This window comes from Lissotriton helveticus, chromosome 9, assembly GCF_964261635.1.
Source record: "Lissotriton helveticus chromosome 9, aLisHel1.1, whole genome shotgun sequence".
In the NCBI taxonomy this organism is placed as follows: domain Eukaryota; kingdom Metazoa; phylum Chordata; class Amphibia; order Caudata; family Salamandridae; genus Lissotriton; species Lissotriton helveticus.
In genome coordinates, this window is record NC_136070.1 from 151,307,909 (window position 1) to 151,326,740 (window position 18,832).

Here is an 18,832-nt window from a genome sequence, read left to right on the forward strand (position 1 = left end):
ATATATATATATATCATACATGGTGGATTTAATAGTAGTGAGGCAATTAGTAGTAGTGACGCATTTCAGGGTGCCCAGAGCCTTCCTCAAACAGTCATCAAACAAAAGTGATGGACACAAAAAAAACATACATTCCCTGGAATGGACAGCCTGCTTGCCAGTTTGTATGCAGAATTTCTTCTAACATTGTAATTCCACATTGTAAACCTATTTTACAAATTTACAAGTCGATTTCGACACTCATAATTCATTCACATTGAATATGTCACTTAGTCCATCAAATAAAGATCAATACACATCTGATAAATAATAACAGAGCTTGCTCAAGTAATCATTGCAAGGAACATAGACACGTAAGGGCATTCAATCGAGTTTATAGGACCAGAAAAAGGAAATGTATGATCTGATGGCCATACTTTAGAAGGGGATGTTGATATTGTATTGAGTAACTGGCAAAATGATGTGCATCATCAGTCCTATATTCAATTCATGTATTTGTTTGTTTATTTGTGTGCCTATCGTGTTTTCTGTGCCTATATTATGACCAAAGAGAAACCTATGGCTCTGTCAATCCTTGTATTTTATTTCATATAGGTTGTGAGGGAGTTGAGCAATTACACAAACCAATTTCGGATATTGGCTCTCAGCGCTACTCCAGGAAGTGATGCAAAGGTAAGCATCCTAGTGTCGCACACATAAGTGAATCACATTATTTTTTATTTGTGTACAGACTCACTAAATCATTTATGTACAAACAATGTTTTTTTACCGCTATTTTTTTAAGTGCGGTCTCGTAATCCATTACATTTTTTACTATGTCATTATTACCTACTCTTCCTACAACTTAACAGTATATTCTATATTACTGACTACAGTGTGCCCATCCAACGAATCCTTATTAACTAAAGGCTAAATATACAAACACAATATAAATATATAAAAGCACGCACAAATAGGACTTTTCTAAAAAAAACAACTAAAAACAAAAACGCTTTGCTTGCCATATTGTCCCAAAATAAGCTTGCTTTCCGTAATACAAAAATGTTTATTTGTAGTTTTAAAGGTCAAATGCACCTTTCGAGGCAATCAAATGTGCTGGAATTCTATTTCATAAATGAAACATGAAGGCACAATTCTTAAAAGATTTGGGGATGAAAAAACATTAGCCCATGTTAAATTCAATTACCGATTAACACTCCGTAACTTTGGACTTTTATCCTGTCAAATGAGATTTGCCCATACCTAAATATCGTCTCTAATATGGAATTTGCACATTAACAATGCTAAGCTTAGGAAGTGATTTGTGGACAATCTCGGTGCGTCGATCTGAAAAATGTGTGAACATTCCCAGACTTAAATTTTTAAATTTTCACCAGCAACGAATACAGTGTACTTCGGTTAATGGCAGAAACAAGTGTGTTTTCATGGTTGGAAATAGAAGTAAGCACCCCCGTACTTTGGACGTGGGGTTGTGTAAGGTTTTTTTTTTAACCGGGAAAAAGTATTTACCCCATTCTGAAAAAGTGCAAATTTGCTCTACGTTTTCACTATTAAAATTGAAAATGTTCTCAGAATCATGCTTTAGAAAAACTTATGCAAGTAATTAGGTCTACAACAACTATGCCCATCATGGTTTCTCTGGAGTACTTCTAACATTATTTGTGAATTCCGAAAAAAAGTTTAAACGTTTCCCCAACGTAGAAGAGACTATGAATTTTTTTTCCACGGTTTCTAAACCTGACAACTGAGGTTTTTTCCTTAACTGAAATTTGTAAAAACTCTCATATTCAGCAAGTGGTCCAGAGTCAGGAGTTAATACATTAGTTGAGATTTTCATGCCATACACTTATTACATCGGTTGTTGATAGTGTTCCCATGGGTTAGAAATACAGCATTTTTAAAGATTGAGTTGAATGATGTGAGCACGGTAAAGGGAATTGAGGATATGCAGACAGAGGCACATCTGTGGTATCAGTCGAAAACCTAAATTACGCAAGTTTGAAAAATAGTTTTTGACCCTGCCACTAGGTGATGTGTACCCAGAAGTTGAGAATGGGAGACTGATCCCAGGAGTTCGAGAATCGTTGTAAGTGTCTTGCTTCTAATTCAGCGTCCTCTACTATTCCCTACATATTATTTTCCAATTGGATCCTTTTTTCGTCTTCTTAGCAACATCAATGACCTTCCTTTGACTCAAACTAGTAAAAACTCTTGAAATGCTTCTAGATACATTAATTTCACCAATTATCTCTTTACAACCACGGTATAATTAATTTACAGTTAATATTACATGTTTTGGAGTTTAATATATCAGGTTTATAACTTATGAGTTCTTAAATTTATGACAAGTCAGATCCTTCAAGTTTCATGTTAGCAAAATAAAAAATAAAATGTTGTAGTTGCCTACCAAATACAAAGCATACATATTGTCATGATTGTTATATATCAGAACAAACACAACAATAGGTTAATCACTGGTATTCTAGGGTGTTTTGTGAACCCAAAATGTTCTCAGGCAAGGACAACCATCCAGAACAAATTAAAAAAAAATAAAAAGCTTTCATTGTACAGTAGTAACCTTATATAGCATCGGCATGCCATTGTTATCCTCTTCAGGTTTCAAAATCTGCTCAATTTTCCATTCTCAAAACTCCCCTGCGTACATCAATAACATAACTGTAATAGAAATAAGTAACAGTCCCAAGCTTATTGCAATTCCCAGTTGTTGTGGTAATGCGTCGAGAGGGGTAACAGGAATGATGCATTAATACTCCATGGCGGTGCGGGGTATGGGCATTTGGCCGTTCCATGGGGTTGCAGCCACTTGGGTCCCAACCCCTCACTTCCAACCTGCCAACATCATCCTCATTTTCCAGGGTGCTCATGGCTCCTCTCCGTCCCCACTTGTGAAGCTAGCTACTACCTCCTGCCACAAATCTGCCTGTGGGTTCCTGCTGCAACCTCTGTAGTCCTCTAAGCGCAGCGCTACCTCCTCCGACCCTGTCAGTACCTTCACCTTCCATCTGCTATGTGGTAGACCCTCTTCAGATTTCCACTGCTTGGCTAGGCCCTTACCGGCAGGTCTAGAAACTTATTGGCCACTTTTTACAGCCATAAGAGATCTTTGTCGTCTTCAGGCTTTGCCGGTTCAAAGTGCGTTTCTGATTGTCTGTCATCAAATCCCAATAGAGCCCAATCGCTGGGCAACTCCACACCATGTGTCCAAAGTCCGGATCAGGGTGGACACTCCTGGGGCATCCTCTATTGTTAAGTTGCTACATAATGTTCACCTGGTGTGGCATAAGGTAGGAAGTGTGGAGATAGTTTGATTGTGTAAACTTAAAAAACATATGTCTCTCAACACATTCTTGGTGTATTCCAAGGTCTTTTCCCGCTCTTTACCTACAAATTGCCTCCCCACAATCGTCTCCCGCCTGGCCGGTCTTCAGAGAAGCCTTTCCCTGTCATAGCCACGGCATAAGGTATTGGTCACTGCCAAATGTCAAGGCCATTTAAAGTAAGATGTGGGCAAAAGGTTCCCCATGCAGGATGCAGTAGAGTAGGTGCAGTGTCTGGGTGAGCTCTCCATATGCCAGAGATTGTGTAGTTGACCTTCCTCTACGAGATTGTGGAAGGACCGGAGAGTTCCCTCTTCATGGACATCCCCTAATGTCATCAAGTCTGCCTCTGACCAAGTCTTTATTCTGTGCGCCGAGGTAGCCTCCACCTCCAACCGGTGGCAGCCCGACCAGTGATATTGCCAGGGCATACAACTGTCGCCCCCAGGCGCTTATTCAGCCCTCTCCACTAGCGCAGCGCCACCGCCAGTAGCTTCTGACGTTCCCAAGAGCAGTGCAGTAAAGGCTCCTTCCCTGAGATTGTCTTTGAACTCACCCAGGTCCTCTCTATCCAAACCAGCCAGCCAACGAGCCATCTTTTGCAATTGTACTGTAAGAAAGAGTTTTAAGTCCGGTACCCCAAGTCCCCTCTGCACTGGTGTCCTCTGAAGAGTCCGCAAGGACACTCTGTTGCCGTTCCCATCCCATGTCGGTTCCTGCAACAATTACGTTGAGGGAGTGAAACCAATACCTCATGACCCAAACTGGGAGATTAGCAAAGTAGTCTGGGTCGTATGATCTTTGTCAGCACAACCCTGACCATAATTGGGAGCTGTATAGTGCACAAGTATGCCATGCTGCTCCTCAAGGCCCGTTATGCGACCCATAGGTTGCCCTTCCGTAGATCTGCATCAGTGTGGTAAATCCTGACTCCCAGGTAGTGAAACACCTGCGCTTCCCATGGAATCCCGTTGTCCACCACTACCTCAGGTGGTCCGAAACTTCCACTGCCAGAGGAAAAGCACAGGTCTTGGACTAGTTTGTTGGGAGTCCAGTCACCTCCCCCTAGTCCACAAGAACCTCCATCGCCCATGGTATTCCCGTGCACGCTTCCAACAGATACAGTATCCTATAATCAGCGTACAGTGATATGACCTGCTTTCCATTCTTTAGGGGTGTACTTCTCCCCCTGCCCTTCGGCTCTCAACATACTAGCAAACAGTTCGACCGCTAGTGTGAAGATCATCGGGGAAAGCAGACAGCCATGTTGTTTGCCCCAGTGGATTTCAACATGTAAGAGATGCAGTGGCCCATGCTGACCTGTGCATTAGCATTCGTATAAAGAAGCAACACCCACCTGTGCCACCCCTCCCCCAACGCCATCCTGTCCATGACCTCTCCCAAGTAGTTCCAGGTCAGGGTGTTGAACGCCTTTCTAATGGCAATGGATAGTACATGTGGCTCTGGAATGGCGTCAGTGGGTTTTCTCCCATCACCCAATGCAAACAGCAGAGGTTAGCATAGGGGCAGCGTTGCTGGATGAGGCCATTCTGGTCTGCATGTACCAGGGCTTGCAGGTGGGGGCGCAGGCGGGTAACCAGCACCCAGTTGAGAATTTTATTAGCCACATTGATCATGGACAGGGGGCGATGAGACCCATTCTCCAGCTCCTCACCAGCCAGATTAGGTATGGACACTATCATGTCCTTCCTGTTAGTAGAAGGAAGCCTCCCACAGGGAACAGTCTCATTGTGCACGTTTGCCAGCCGCAACACCAGTATAGAGGTTTGATAGAATCCAACAGGCAGGCCGTTCGTGCCCTGGGTTCTTACTGCGTGCCAGGTCATGAAGAGCGCCCCTTATTTAAGATTCTGTGATCATACCACTATGGGCCTCTGCTTTCTCTCTCGCAAGATGCGGAAGATGGAGTCTATTGTCTCCAGCTGGGAACATGTGTCCCATTAAGAGTTTCATAATAATTTGTGAACACTGTATGCAGGTCCCGCTGCATGTAGGCCATTTCTCCAGTGGGAGTCCTATTTGTGTGATGGGATGCTCCCTCTCCACTGCTCATCAACCAGGATAAGAGTCCCTCCACTCTGCCCTCCTCTACGTGCATCAAGTCAAAATATTCCTTTCTGGATAGGAGTCGCAGCTAATCCAGAATTTCAGCATGGGCATTGCAATGATTCTGCATCTGATCCTGTGCTTGTGGGGTTGCCTGCACATCTACCACAAGGTGTGGGAGCTCTTTCTCTGCCAACACTAGTTCCACTGTCAGTGACGGCTGGATCACAATTGCATGTCCTATGCAGTGACCACACACCATCACTTTAAACGCGTCCCACTTATGTTGCTATTAGACGCTGTTTGGTCATTGTTTCATAAGTAGTCATGTAGTACGTTTGCCAGTGGATCCCTAACTGTGGGTTCATCTAGTAACTCCATCCTGAACCACCATGTAGAAATTGGGGACACATGCATGACCTAGTTCGGGCACACGAGAAGGGGGTTGTGTTCAGAATACGTGTGTCACTGGTACTCCATGCTTTCAACTTGCCCCGTACTGTCCTGAGTACTCAATCAATCAGTCATTTGTTAAGCGCACTACATACCCGCGAGGGTCTCAAGGCGCTAGGAGGGGAGGTGGGGGCCACTACTGATTGAACAGCCAGGTCTTTAGTATCCTCCTGAAGGTCAGCAGGTCCTGGAACTGTCGTAGGCTCAGTGGGAGAGTGTTCCAAGTCTTGGCGTCGAGGTGGGTAAAGGATCTCCCGCCAGTGGTTGTTCTTCGGATGCGCGGGACGGTGGCGAAAGAGAGGTCGGCCGAGCGTAGCTGCCGGTTGGGGGTGTAGAAGGAGAGGCGTCTGTTGAGGTAGCTGGGCCGGTCTTGTGGAGTGCCTAGTGTGCATCTATGATGAGCTTGAAGGATATCCTCTTGTTGATGGGGAGCCAGTTTAGGTTTCTCAGGTGGGGGGTGATGTGGCCGTGTCGTGGTACATCGAGCATCAGTGGTGCCGAGGCGTTTCGGATGCGTTGTAGTCGATTGATGAGCTTGGTCGGAGCTCTCGCGTAGAGGAGGTTTCCGTAGTCGAGTCTGCTGCCGACGAGGGCCTGGGTGACTGTTCTTCTTGTATCTGTCTGGATCCATCTGTAGATCTTGCGGAACATGCGAAGGGTGTTGAAGCAGGAGGAGGAGACGGCGTTGACTTGCTTGGTCATTGAGTGCGTTGAGTCGAGGATGATTCCCAGGTTGCGTGCGTGGTCGGTGGGGGTCGGGGCTGCCCCCAGTGCCGTTGGCCACCAGGAGTCGTCCCAGGCTGACGGGTTGGAGCAGAGGATGAGGACCTCCGTCTTGTCCGAGTTCAGCTTCAGACAGCTGATCTTCATCCAGTCGGCAACGGCCTTCATTCCTTCATGGAGGTTGGCTTTGGCGGTGATGGAGTCCTTGGTGAGGGAGAGGATCAGTTGAGTGTCGTCGGCGTAGGAGATTATGTTGAGGTCGTGCTTTCGGGCGACGTGTGCGAGCGGGGCCATGTAAATGTTGAACAGTGTCGGGCTGAGGGAGGATCCTTGGGGTACGCCACAGATGATCTCGGAGGCTTCGGAACGGGGGAGGCGGACGCTATGGGTTCTGCCGGAGAGGAAAGAGGTGGTCCATTCCAGTGCCTTGTCTCGGATCACTGCGGCATGGTGGCGTGCGCGTAGTGTGCGGTGGCAGACGGTGTCGAAGGCGGCGGAGAGGTCTAGGAGGATGAGTGCTGCAGTCTCCTCGTTGTCTAGCAGGGTCCTGATGTCGTCGGTGGCGGCGATGAGGGCGGACTCGGTGCTTTGGTTGCTGCGGAACCCTGACTGGGAAGGGTCCAGGATTCTGTTCTCTTAGCTGTCTGTTAACGATTTTCTCGATGACCTTGGCCGGGAAGGGGAGCAGAGAGATGGGTCGGAAGTTCTTGAGGTCTCTTGGTCTGCCTTGGGGTTTTTGAGTAGGGCGTTGATCTCTCCGTGTTTCCAGCTCTCTGGGAAGGTCGCGGTCTCAAGGGAGAGATTGATTTTTTTTATTTTTTTTTTATTTTTAAGAAGATCTTTATTATGCAATATGCAGTTATCATACAATTCACAATCCACATCTCGATAAAGACTGCATGAGCAGACATTAGTTAGTCAGATACTGAGCAGGATGACACAGCCATTTAGCCGACAACCCGGGGGTCCGGCGGCGAGTTTCATGTGTTAATTGGTATGATCATTTGTTGACTAGCGACTTTAATGGTAGATCTCATGTTTTTACATTTTTTCCTCAATATTCATATCGCAATGATCACCCAGCATTTGCCTCCCGTATGTGTCTACCCAAAGTCCCATAGGTCGTGTACTAATCAGCTGTGGGTATTCAGAAAGGGGGAGGGGGGTCAATTATGTGCGCGTTTACGATGCCGAGTCAGTATTGCTGCTCTTGTATTGGCGATGTGTGCTTTAGTATAGCTCACTGAGGCATAGGAGTGCGCAGTTGGAGTCAGCTGGGTTAGTTTGCAGCCAAGTTGGGTTGGGGTCAGAGTACTCAGTAGTAGAGTGCCTACGTGCGCTCCCAGGCATATCACTGAGAGGGCGCTAGGGACATGACAGCAACCAATAAGCAGTGTGTCTTATCCACGTACCATGCGTTTGTGAGCAGGTGTCTGTATGTATCTCCTGTGGTATGTGAATGGTGTCACGTCCCTGCACCTCACAGGTGGCATGTGGCCCCAAGGGATTGTCTCTTGGTAGTAACATAGTATCTCCTGTATCTTCATTAAAAAAGAAAAGAAAACTTGGAAATGGAGTCTAGTCCGGGAACTGGACCAGTAAACAAACTGTTCCCTACACCCGTATATCGGCAGGGAGAACCGGGGGTTGGGAAAAGAGTAAAAGGCAGGGGAGGGGGGGGGACGGGGGGAGATCACTGCCGGTGTCAATGCAAGGCGTCTATTGCAGGGAGGGGCCCAGCGAGGCCACATGGAAAATATGGGGACAGTCGAGAAGGGGGGGGGGGGAAGCATGGCGGGGGGAGGGGTGCAAGGCTCTTATCTCCTTCGAGGGCATGTGTGCGACGTCTGTAGTGCAGGGTCAGGGCGTAAGCCGGCAATGTGCGGGGCGGCGGCGCAGGCCAGCTATGTGATGATCCGTCTCCTGCCGGTGAACAGGCGGGCGGGGGGTGGGGGGGGGGTCAGTGCCTCCCTCAGCAATGATGTCTGTCGTTGTCGCAGGTGCGCCAGGGCCAGGGCAGCAGCGCGCTGTCAGTGTCTCAAAGGCGTCCAATGCGTGGTGAGGAGGCGGTAGCATCTCCTCCCAGGGCCGCGCGTCGAGTGTGCGAGGGGGGACAGGGGGGGGGGGCAGGCCTGCATCCTCCCCCAGTATCAGCCAGCATCACCATGGCTATGTTGTCGTTTGGCTCATGTAACACCCCGTTCCTGGCAGGCGTGGTGGAACGCCTTTAGGAGGTCGTTCCAGAGCTGGGCGATGGGGAATTTGCGGAGTCCCGCTGTTTCTTCCCGGAGAAGAACCGTGCCCTCTGCTCGTGCCCAGTTAGTGAAGGAAGCGCGCCAATGTCGAACATGGGGGGAGGACGCCGCCTTCCAATCTTTGGTGATCAGGCGTTTAGCTGTTATAAGCCCCATGTCCCAGAAGCGGGTCCGCACTTTGTTGAGCTTCGTGCGTTTATACAGTCCCAAGATGCATGCCTCCCACGTGTGCGGTAGTTGCTCATCAGCGCTGCGTGTGAGGAGCATCACGACCTCACCCCAGTATGCACCCACCTCAGGGCAATGCCACAACATATGCAAGAGGTCAGCCCCAGTCAGAGAGCAGCGCGGGCAGGCGGCGTCCGTGGTCTCGAAGTACCTATTTATCTTGTCAGGCGTTAGGTATGCGCGGTGTAGGATGTAGAATTGTATGATCTTAAAGCGGGGGCTGCGTGGGATATATGTCGGTCCGGCTAATAGCATTGCCCATTCCTTGTCGGTCCAGGCCCGCCCTCTGTCCGTTGCCCACCCATCGCGCAACCGCGGCGCAGATGGCTTCGAGTGTGCCTGTAGAGCCTGCGCCAGCCAGTGAATGATGTGAGAGCCAGTTCCCATAACATGGAGGTACTGCATAAAGCAATGCATCGGTGGTTCCTCCGTCACATCTCCCCAGTGGGCAGTGAGTGTGTACAAAAGGGACGCATGTAGCAGGAACTGGCCAGCTGGGAGCTCCGTGGCAGCAGTTAGGTCCTCAAAGGTGAGCAGTGCTCCCTCAGCATACAGGTCACCCAGGGTATCCACCCCGGCCTGTGACCAACTGGTCAGACAAGTCACAGTCAGCGCTCCTGTAGGGCTCGGAGTGCCTAGAATGGGCATGGTCGGAGCGTATGGCGTCACGGCCCGGGTAAGCTTCAAACAGCGTAGGAAACATTTGCGTGCCACCTCTAAGTGTATCTGGGGGGGGCAGGGGGTTCGGGCTAGCGGGTGGAACAGGGTATTTATTTGCGTCTGCGTCCGAGGCAGTATCCTCAAGGTGTCTGCCGCCTAGCCACTCCGACACCCACTGCATTTGCGCCGAGAGGTAGTACAGTTCCATGTTGGGAACCGCCAGGCCTCCCAGCTCCGTTGGCATGTAGAGTTTAGTCAACGCCACCCTTGGTCGGCCCTTATTCCAGATAAGGCTTCTCAGTAGGGTCTCCAGGTCTCGGAAAACTTTGTTCGGCACGTATGTCGGTACATTAGCGAAATAGTACAGGAGTCTAGGCAGTACTATCATTTTGATAAGTGCTATCCGACTTGGGACATTAAGAGGTAGGGTGTTCCAGAACGCGATCTGCGCCCGGATCGAGGCAATCGCTCTTAGGAGGTTCCCTTCCAGGACGTCCACTGGAGTCCGATAGATTCGTATCCCCAGATATCGGAACGTGGTGGGATACCACTGCAGCCTGCCGCCGCCCAGTCGCACGTCGCATTCAGGCGTATCCGGGTGGAAGGAGTAAGCCCCCGATTTGGACCAGTTGACTCGCAGTCCCGACATCCCCTCGAAAGTGCGGAAGACGTCGGCCAGCGAGTCCGGGATGTTGGTGATATCTCTGACGTACAACAGTAAGTCATCCGCATATAGCGACACTGCGTGGAGACCGTCCGCCAGTGGGATGCCCCAGTCGGCTCCCCGTGCCCTAAGTATCGTGGCCAGGGGCTCCATGGCTAGGGAGAACAGTAGGGGCGACAGGGGGCAGCCCTGTCTAGTGCCCCTGCAGACTCGGAGTGTGTCCGAGAGCAGCGCACCCGTGCACACCCGAACTGTCGGTCTGCCATAAAGCAACTCCACCATAGCTTCGTAACCACCTCCTAATTGGAATTTTTCCAATACCGCTCCCAGGTACGGCCACTCCACCGAGTCAAAAGCCTTTTCCAGGTCCAATATCAAGCACCCCGCTCTAGGCCACCGCAGGGTGGCATACTCCTGCACTCGGAAGAGGCGGCGGATATTGTGGGAGGTGTGGCGCGTTGGGACAAAGCCATTTTGATCTTGGTGTACCAGCCGGGGCACATAGGGGGCCAGTCTCCGAGCCAGAGTGGAGGCCAGTATTTTGTAGTCGGTATTGAGCAGCGCCAGTGGGCGATAGGAGCCCACTTGCGTGCAGTCTTTGTCCGGTTTAGGAATGGAGATCAGGGTCGCCTCATTCAACGTCGGGGGCAAGGCAGCGTCCTCTAAGGCCGCAGCGTACATCTTCAGGAGTTCCGGGATGAGTATGGTCGAGCCTGCTTTGTAAAATTCGGCTGGGAGCCCGTCCGGGCCCGGGGATTTGCTATTAGACAAGTTAAATATTGCGTCGCGAACCTCGTCAGAGTCGAGCTGGGCTCCCAGCTCGTCCTGCTGCGCAGCAGTCAGTTGCGGCATTGGCAGGGGGGCAAGGTAGCCAGCAATGTCGGGGCACGGGTGAGGTAGCCGTGAGCGGTATAGCGCGGTGTAATGTGTGGTGAATGCGTCGTGGATCTGGCGCTGCGAGTATAGTAGGCCTCTCCCCTCCACCTGTATCGCTGCCACTGGGGTTGAGCGCGTCTCTTGCGATATCAGCCAGGCCAGTAGCTTGCCAGGTCTGTCACTCATGTGATGTGTCCTTGCCGAATGCGCTGCGTAGTTAATGTCCCGGAGTCGCTCCATGAGGCCCGCATGGGCTGTGTGAGCCTCCTGGAGCAAGTCAGTGCTACCCTCAGCGGCCTCCCCCTCCCTCTCAAGCAGAGTAGTTTCTAATCTGGTGAGCTCGCTCTCTAGCTGGTGTCTTATGTGGCCCTGCGTCCTCAGGCAGTGGCCCCGGATCACTACCTTGAAGGCGTCCCACTCTACTTGTGGGGAGGACGCCGTGCCCGTGTTGTCCTCGAAATATTGTGCAGTGCATGTGAGAAGGGAGTCGCGAAATTCCGCATCTAGCAGCAGTGCCGGTTGTAGTCTCCAGGTGGGGACAGGAGGGTGTGGTCGGTCCCAGGCCATGGTCAGAAAGTGTGGATTGTGGTCAGAGTGCGTGCGGCCCATGTATAGCGTGTCAGTCACAAGGGGTAAGAGGTCAGTAGTGGACATGAATCGGTCCAGGCGGACGTGTAAGTCGTGGGCGCCCGAATAGTAGGAGTAGATTCGCGTCCCAGGATTGTGCGACCTCCAAACATCATGGAGGTCCCACTGCTCGGCCCATTCCAGCAGTGCCTTCGTGGCCCCGCGTGTCGGAGCGCCAACCGGGGGCGGGGAGGAGCGATCTAGCGCAGTGTCTAGTGTGCAATTGTAATCCCCACCCAGGAGCCAGGGGATCCCATGCCAGGGTGCCAGTATCGCAGAGAGGCGCGCTAGGAAGCCACCTTGATCAGTGTTTGGAGCGTACAGTGACACCAGTGCCATCTGGTGCCCATCAAGTCTGCCCTGTATCGCAACGAATCTACCCTCCCGATCTATCGTGGTGTCTGTAGCTGTCCAGGGGATCCCAGGGCGGACCCATATCAGTGTGCCTCGGGCGTAGGAGGAATAGGACGTGGCGTAAAGCTGTCCGCGCCATTTGCGGCGCAGTGCCCGGACTTCTGCCTCGTTCAAGTGTGTCTCCTGTAGCAGTGCTATGCCTATCTTATGTCGCTTCAGGTATGAGTAGATCTGGTAGCGCCGAGCCGGTGTGTGCATTCCCCTGATGTTCCAAGTGCAAAGTCTTATCTCAGCCATCGTGTTGCTGACTGTGTCTCCCCCCGCCCCTCCCACCCCCACACCCCCAAGAAGTGCTCCTCGCTCGGTTCAGAGCCACCCTCCCAATACAAATGCGCCCCAAAGTGTCAGTGTTGTGTGTGGTGATCTCCGAGGAAGGAAACGGGTAGGGGAAGGGATGATAACTTGTGGCCTCAACATGGCTACATAACCTAGAATGCCAAAAGGTCGGCTACTAAACATGTTGCCGTCCAAATGCTCGTATGAGCTCGTAAACTATACAGTTCTAAGGGGTGCTCTGTGGCTTAAGCTGTAACAGTACAATAAACAGTATTAACCATAGTGGATGCAGCATCCCTCCCGGGCAGGGTCAGGAGGCCATTACCGTCTGGCAGTTGCCCAGGTCTCATCTTTCCGCATAGCTACAGCGGCTCGTCAGGTATCGAGCTGAAGGAGCAGGGCTCTCAGGGGGGGGGGACGAGGTCTCTCCTCAAACAGTTCGGCTGTCTCTGGTCAGTTCGTGTGTAGCTGTCTATCAGGTGATCAGTACTCAACAGTGAGCGACTGGGCCCTGTGTGTACAGAACAAGCACAATACCTGGTCGGAGTTCAGCGTCTCCAGGTGAACAGGATTCAGCATAGTAGAGTTGCTTGATTCTCCCCCCTCTGTGGAGGCCTGCATAGCTTTCGCACAGGTCCGTCGTTCCCAGCGCGGGGAAGTTAGATTCGGCATGGGTCCCTTAACCAAACAAGTCTGCTGTTTGCGGTGTGACGTCCGGAAGGTCTTCGGTGTGTTGGGAGTCTTGTAGGCCATATATCGCCTCATCATCGCTTGGGAGAGGCGTCGGAGTTGTGTCCGGGGCAGGGGACGGGGTCGGGGAGCTGCTGATTTCCACCACCCTGCGGAGGGCGTCTCGTTGTACCTGCAGCATCTCGCTCGCAGTCGGGGAGTGAGCTGGTGGTTCCCTTGTCCTGGGAGGTGTAGGAGCTCTCCGTCTGCGGCGTCTCCGAGCCCCACGCGTGCGTTCCGCAGTAGCAGTTCCCTGCGCTCGTCTGGGCACATCCGGCATGTTCTCATCCAGCCAGGCCTCAACCTCATTAGAGTCCGTGAAAAAGTGCGTTTTGTCTTTCGCTACCACCCGTAGTTTGGCCGAGAAGAGAAGCGAGTACTTAAGTCCAGCCTGCCGCAATCGCCTTTTTACTTCCAGGAAGGAGTGTCTTTGCCTTTGGACCTGTACAGTGTAGTCCGGAAAGAACATCACGGTGGTGTTGTCAATCCTGATCTCACCTAATTTCCTGGCTTCCCGCAAGATCGTGTCGCGGTCACGGTAGTTGAGGACTCGGAGGATTATTGGTCTGGGGTTCGAGCCAGTGGCTAGGGGTTTCGTGGGTATTCGGTGGGCACGTTCCACCACAAAATGGGGCAACAGCACTCCCTCCGGTAGTAGTTCACGGAGCCAGTCCTCCACTCTCTGCGTGGGGTCCATCCCTTCCCATTTCTCTGGAATGCCCACCAAGCGGATGTTGTTCCTTCTTGCCCTCCCTTCTGCATCCTCCGCGCGATCTCAAGGGAGAGATTGATGACGTTTCGTAGGTGGGGTGCGATGGAGCTGCTTGCTTTGTTGAAGACGTGGTGCGGGAATGGGTCAGACGGAGAGCCGGAGTGGATTGTGCTCATGGTCTTGATAGTGTCATCGACGCTCACGCTGGTCCAGGGTAGCAAGGGGACGTGGTCGATGGTGTGCGGAGGGTCTGTTGTGTTGCTGTCTGTTGTGGCTGTCTGGGTGTCAAAGCTGTTGTGGATGTCTGCTATCTTGCGGTGGAAGAATGTGGCGAGGGAGTCGCACAGGGCTTGCGACGGCGGAATGCCGTTGGTGTAGGACCTGGGGTTGGAGAGTTCCTTCACGATGTTGAAGAGCTCCTTGCAGTCGTGTGCGTTGTTGTCGAGGCGGTCTTCGAAGGAGGTCTTCTTGGCAGCCCTGATGAGGTGGTGTTGGTTGCGGACGGCGTCCTTGTGTGCTGCGTGGCTGTCCGGAGTTTGTTCACTGTGCCATTTCTTCTCTAGTTTCCGGCAGGCTTGCTTGGAATCTAGGAGTTCTGGGGTGAACCAGCTGGCCCTCTTGCTGGTGTCTCTGTGGAGGGGTTTCTTCAGCGGGGGGAGGGTGTTGGCGCAGTCCTCGATCCAGCGTCTGAGGCTGTGGGCAGCATCGTCGGTGTTGGAGGGTTTGGTGGGTGGGCTGAGAGCGAGGTTTGCGTGTAGTTGGTCTTTGGTGATTTTGCTCCAGCGGCGGCGGGGGGATCTGTTGGGTGCGGTGGTGTGTGGTGGGTTTCTGGAAGGTGAAGTGGATGCAGCGGTGGTCGGTCCAGAGGAGTTCGGTGGTGTGGCTGACGGAGACGTGCGGTCTTAAGGAGAAGACGGGGTCGAGCATGTGGCCGGCAGAGTGGGTGGGCGTTGTGACAAGTTGTCTCAGTCCGAGGTTGGCGAGGTTATCGATCAAGGTTGTGGAGTTGTTGTCGTTGTTGCTCTCAAGGTGAAAGTTCAGGTCTCCGAGGAGAATGTGGTCTGTGGAGGTCAGGGCATGCGTGCTGATGAAGTCGGCGATGGAGTCGCTGAACTGAGGGCGGGGTCCGGTGGGTCAGTAGACGAGGGTGCCTCTGAGGGTGGAGTTGGGGTCTGTGTGGATCTTGAAATGCATGTGTTCGGCGGTGCTGAGCGCGGCGTCGGTGCTAGTCGAGACCCTGATTCTGTTCTTGTGGACGATGGCGATTCCTCCTCCAAAACCGTGGGTGCGGTCTCTGCGGGTGATCTTGTAGCCGTCTGGGATGGCTATGGCTATGGCGATGTCGGGTGCGGAGGAGTTGTTCAACCAGGTCTCTGTCAGGAAGCCGACGTCTGGGGAGGTTGTGTTGAGCAGGTCCCAGAGCTCGACAGTGTGTTTGCGTGCGGAGCGGGTGTTCAGTAGTATGCATCGGAGGTGGTTGAGGTCTTTCTTGGCAGGTGGTTCATCGGTTCTGTGGCTGGTGTAGCTGCGGTTGAAGGGACCGTGTGTGCGTTTCAGGGCAGCCTTGAAGCAGTTGTAGGCCCATCCGGGGTGGAGATCGTGCAGAGTGCTGGCGTTGTAGTGGCGGCGGTCGTCTTGGGGAGGGTCTGGGGTTCTGGCACTGGGCGCGGTCCAGGTGCGGGCAGGCGCAGAGGGGCTTGCCGCGCCCCAGCGGCGCAACCGCGCAGCGGCTGGTATGTGTGGGGAGGTGGGAGTGAGGAGCAGCTAGGAGGCGGGGGCAGCGAATGGGCAGTCAGAGGGCGGAGCCGCAGGGGACTCGGTGGCGGTGAGGGGCGACAAAGGAAACAGAAGGCAAAAGGGCACAACAATTGAGGGGGAAACGAGAGGCAAATTTATTTATTTATTTTATATTTTATAAAGCGCTTGGTTACACCAGCAGGTGTGTCCCCGCGCTAGTTCCTGCTGTTGCTTCCATTTAGCGTGTGATTTTAATAGGGGAGAGAGGAGCCTATTTGGAACATTGAGGTTTGGGGAACAGGATTGTTTTAAGTTCTTTACGGAATATAAGCCCTGAATTTTCCAAGCGCAGCTTTTCTGGCAGCTTGTTCCACAGCCTAGCAGTTGAAGCTCTAAAGGATTTTCCACCCATTCTTGCTCTTTTTACCTACGGGACCTGCACCAGCCTCGTGCCACATGATCTTAATTAGCGTGTTGGCTCATACCGCTTAACATAGTTCTGCAGGTACCTAGGGCTTCTCCCATGAAGGATCCGATGTCCTATACAGAGGGCCTTAAACGTCACCCGTTCCCTAATAGGGAGCCAGTGAAGCGTTCTCAGAGCTTTTTGTGATGATGCCATTCTGGGTAGTTGAAGGATCAGGCGGGCCGCCGCATTTTGTATACGTTGCAGTCTAGTGACGCATTTTTCGCTGGCTCCTAGATCTAGTTCGTTTCCGTAGTCCAGCCTGGATGTTATCAGTGCATGGACTAGGGTCTGGCGCACCGGCGTAGGCATAAGGTCCAGTGTTTTCCTAAGGACCCGTAGTGTACCAAAACAAGTGCCTGCCACTTGTTTGGTCTGGTGGTCAAAGGATAAATTTTTATCCACCCAAACTCCTAGGTTTTTCACTAGATTGCTGGGTGTGGGCAGTTCACCCAGCTCGTCCGGCCACCACGCTGAGGTCCACACTGATGGAGATTTGCCTACGATCAGTACCTCTGTCTTATTTCCGTTAAGACGGAGGCAGTTGTCCGCCATCCACTTGGCCAGTTCCTGCATGCAGCTCTTAAAATTAGACGCACATTGCTCTTCTGGTTGCGTACGCGTCACAATCAATTGCGTGTTGTCTGCATACGACACTGTCTCAACCCCAAATTTGTCTGTGATTGCTCCAACAGGGGCCACATACAGATTAAATAAGGTGGGGCTGAGACTGGAGCCTTGTGGGACTCCCTGCTTGAGTTTTATTTCATTGGACCTGAACTGTCCTTGTGCGACCTGGAAACTGCGGCCCGTAAGGAATGATTCCAACCACTCCCATGCCTTGCCTCTCACTCCTCCCTCTCACTCCTCCCTCTTCAAGACACTGCAGCAGTGTGTGATGCGCTACAGTGTCGAAAGCGGCACTAAGATCCAAAAGGATCAGTGCCGCTGTCTGGCCTTCATCCGCATATCTACGTAAGGCTTCCGTTGAGGCCAACAGGGCCGACTCCGTAGAGTGAAGAGCGCGGAATCCCGACTGAGAGGGATGGAGCAGTCCGTTGGTCTCAGCGAATGCAGCAAGTTGTTTATTCACTGCTTTCTCTGCGATTTTGGCAAAATAGGGGAGAAGGGAAATAGGTCGCAAGTTTTCCAGATTTGCAAGGCTAATGTTGGGCTTTTTCCTCATAGGGAGAACTATTGCTCTCTTCCATGCAGCAGGTACTTGTCCTGATGCAAATGAGAGAGCAAGTAAGTGACTGATGTATGGCTCCAAAGTAGTTAAACTGCTATACAGTTTTTTTGGGGGGACTGGGTCATTTGGTGATCCTGATTTAATGCTACCTGCTATCTGGCATATTGTTTCCCGTGAGGGCACTAGAAATGCCGAGAGGCAGTTGCTGTTCTGTGTAGTTGGGGGAGTTTCCACTCTCCCTTCCCCTACTCTAGCTGCCTCCGGAAATTCCACATAGATTTTGTCTACTTTACTGGCAAAAAACTCTGCTATTTGATTGCAGGCTCTGACTGATCCAGCTATCGGGGCTGCCAGTGGGGCGAGATCAGATAGTTCTCTATATACTAGGAACATTTCCTTCGTGGAGTTGTTCGCATTCTTAATTCTGGTGCAGTAGTAGGTTCTCTTCGTTCTCCGGATCAGGGCATGATAGTCTTTTAAGCCTTTCTTGTATCCGGCTCTGTCTGTCTCCGAATCGAAACTCCGCCATTTCCTCTCTAGATTTTTACATGTGGCTTTTTGTCCTCGTAGTTCAGTATCGAACCAGGGGGCAGATTTGGATTTCCTTAGTGGCGCATTCCGAGTCCATGGCGCTGTGTGATCTAGCGCCTTTTGAATTCGTAGGTCTAGTGTTGCGCAGGCAGATTCAATTTCCTCGCCCTCGAGCGGGCCTTCGGATTCTATTATTTTGTTAAATTCCTCTGGGCAAAACTTAGCCCATTTCCTGCGTTTGTTAAAGGTGGTTGTCCCATTCTGAAGTCCACTATCCGGGACCGCTACCCGAAATGAGACTAGGAAAGGGTCAGACCAAATGACAGGCGTTGGGGGTGCTACAGTCACAGTATCCCAATTGGCATAGATAGGGTCCAAAACATGACCCTGACAGCGAGTGGGCATATCTGATTTTAACCACATCTGTATGCCTTCTAGCTCCTGTCGGATTTCCTGAGCTTCATTGTTCAGGGGGTCATCAGAGTGATAGTTTAAGTCCCCTAAGAGGAGGAGTCTCTCATGTGTAAGAGCATAAAGCGTGAGAGTGTCCATCAGTTGCGTGAGAAAACTGGCTCCAGGTCCCGGTGGGCGATATATTAAGAATCCCTTGAGACAGTATCCAAGGGGCACTGCTAGGGAAAAGAGGCCCGTCTCACTCTTTCCAATGTCCCTCTCTTGTAAAGTGCATACCAGCTCTTGTTTATGTATCACCGCAATCCCCCCCTTCCCTTTCTTCCTGTCAACTCTTTTAATATCATATCCCGTGGGAGAGCAGCCAGTACATTTGGTGCCGACGCGGCGTTAAGCCACGTTTCCGTGAGGAATAGTGCGTCCACCTGATGATCCGTCAGGTATTCATATATTTCCAGCTTGTGTTTCCCCAA

The 18,832-nt window shown here is 51.6% G+C and overlaps 1 protein-coding gene across 2 annotated transcripts in view; it reads left to right on the forward strand.

The window, feature by feature from the left end:
* FANCM (FA complementation group M) overlaps positions 1-18,832 on the forward strand; it is an 837,191-nt gene that overhangs the window by 150,332 nt on the left and 668,027 nt on the right. For both annotated transcript variants that reach the window (XM_078659682.1, XM_078659683.1), the window contains exon 3: positions 595-672. In XM_078659682.1, the coding sequence (XP_078515808.1) occupies positions 595-672 (78 nt within the window). The remainder of the gene's footprint in view (positions 1-594; positions 673-18,832) is intronic.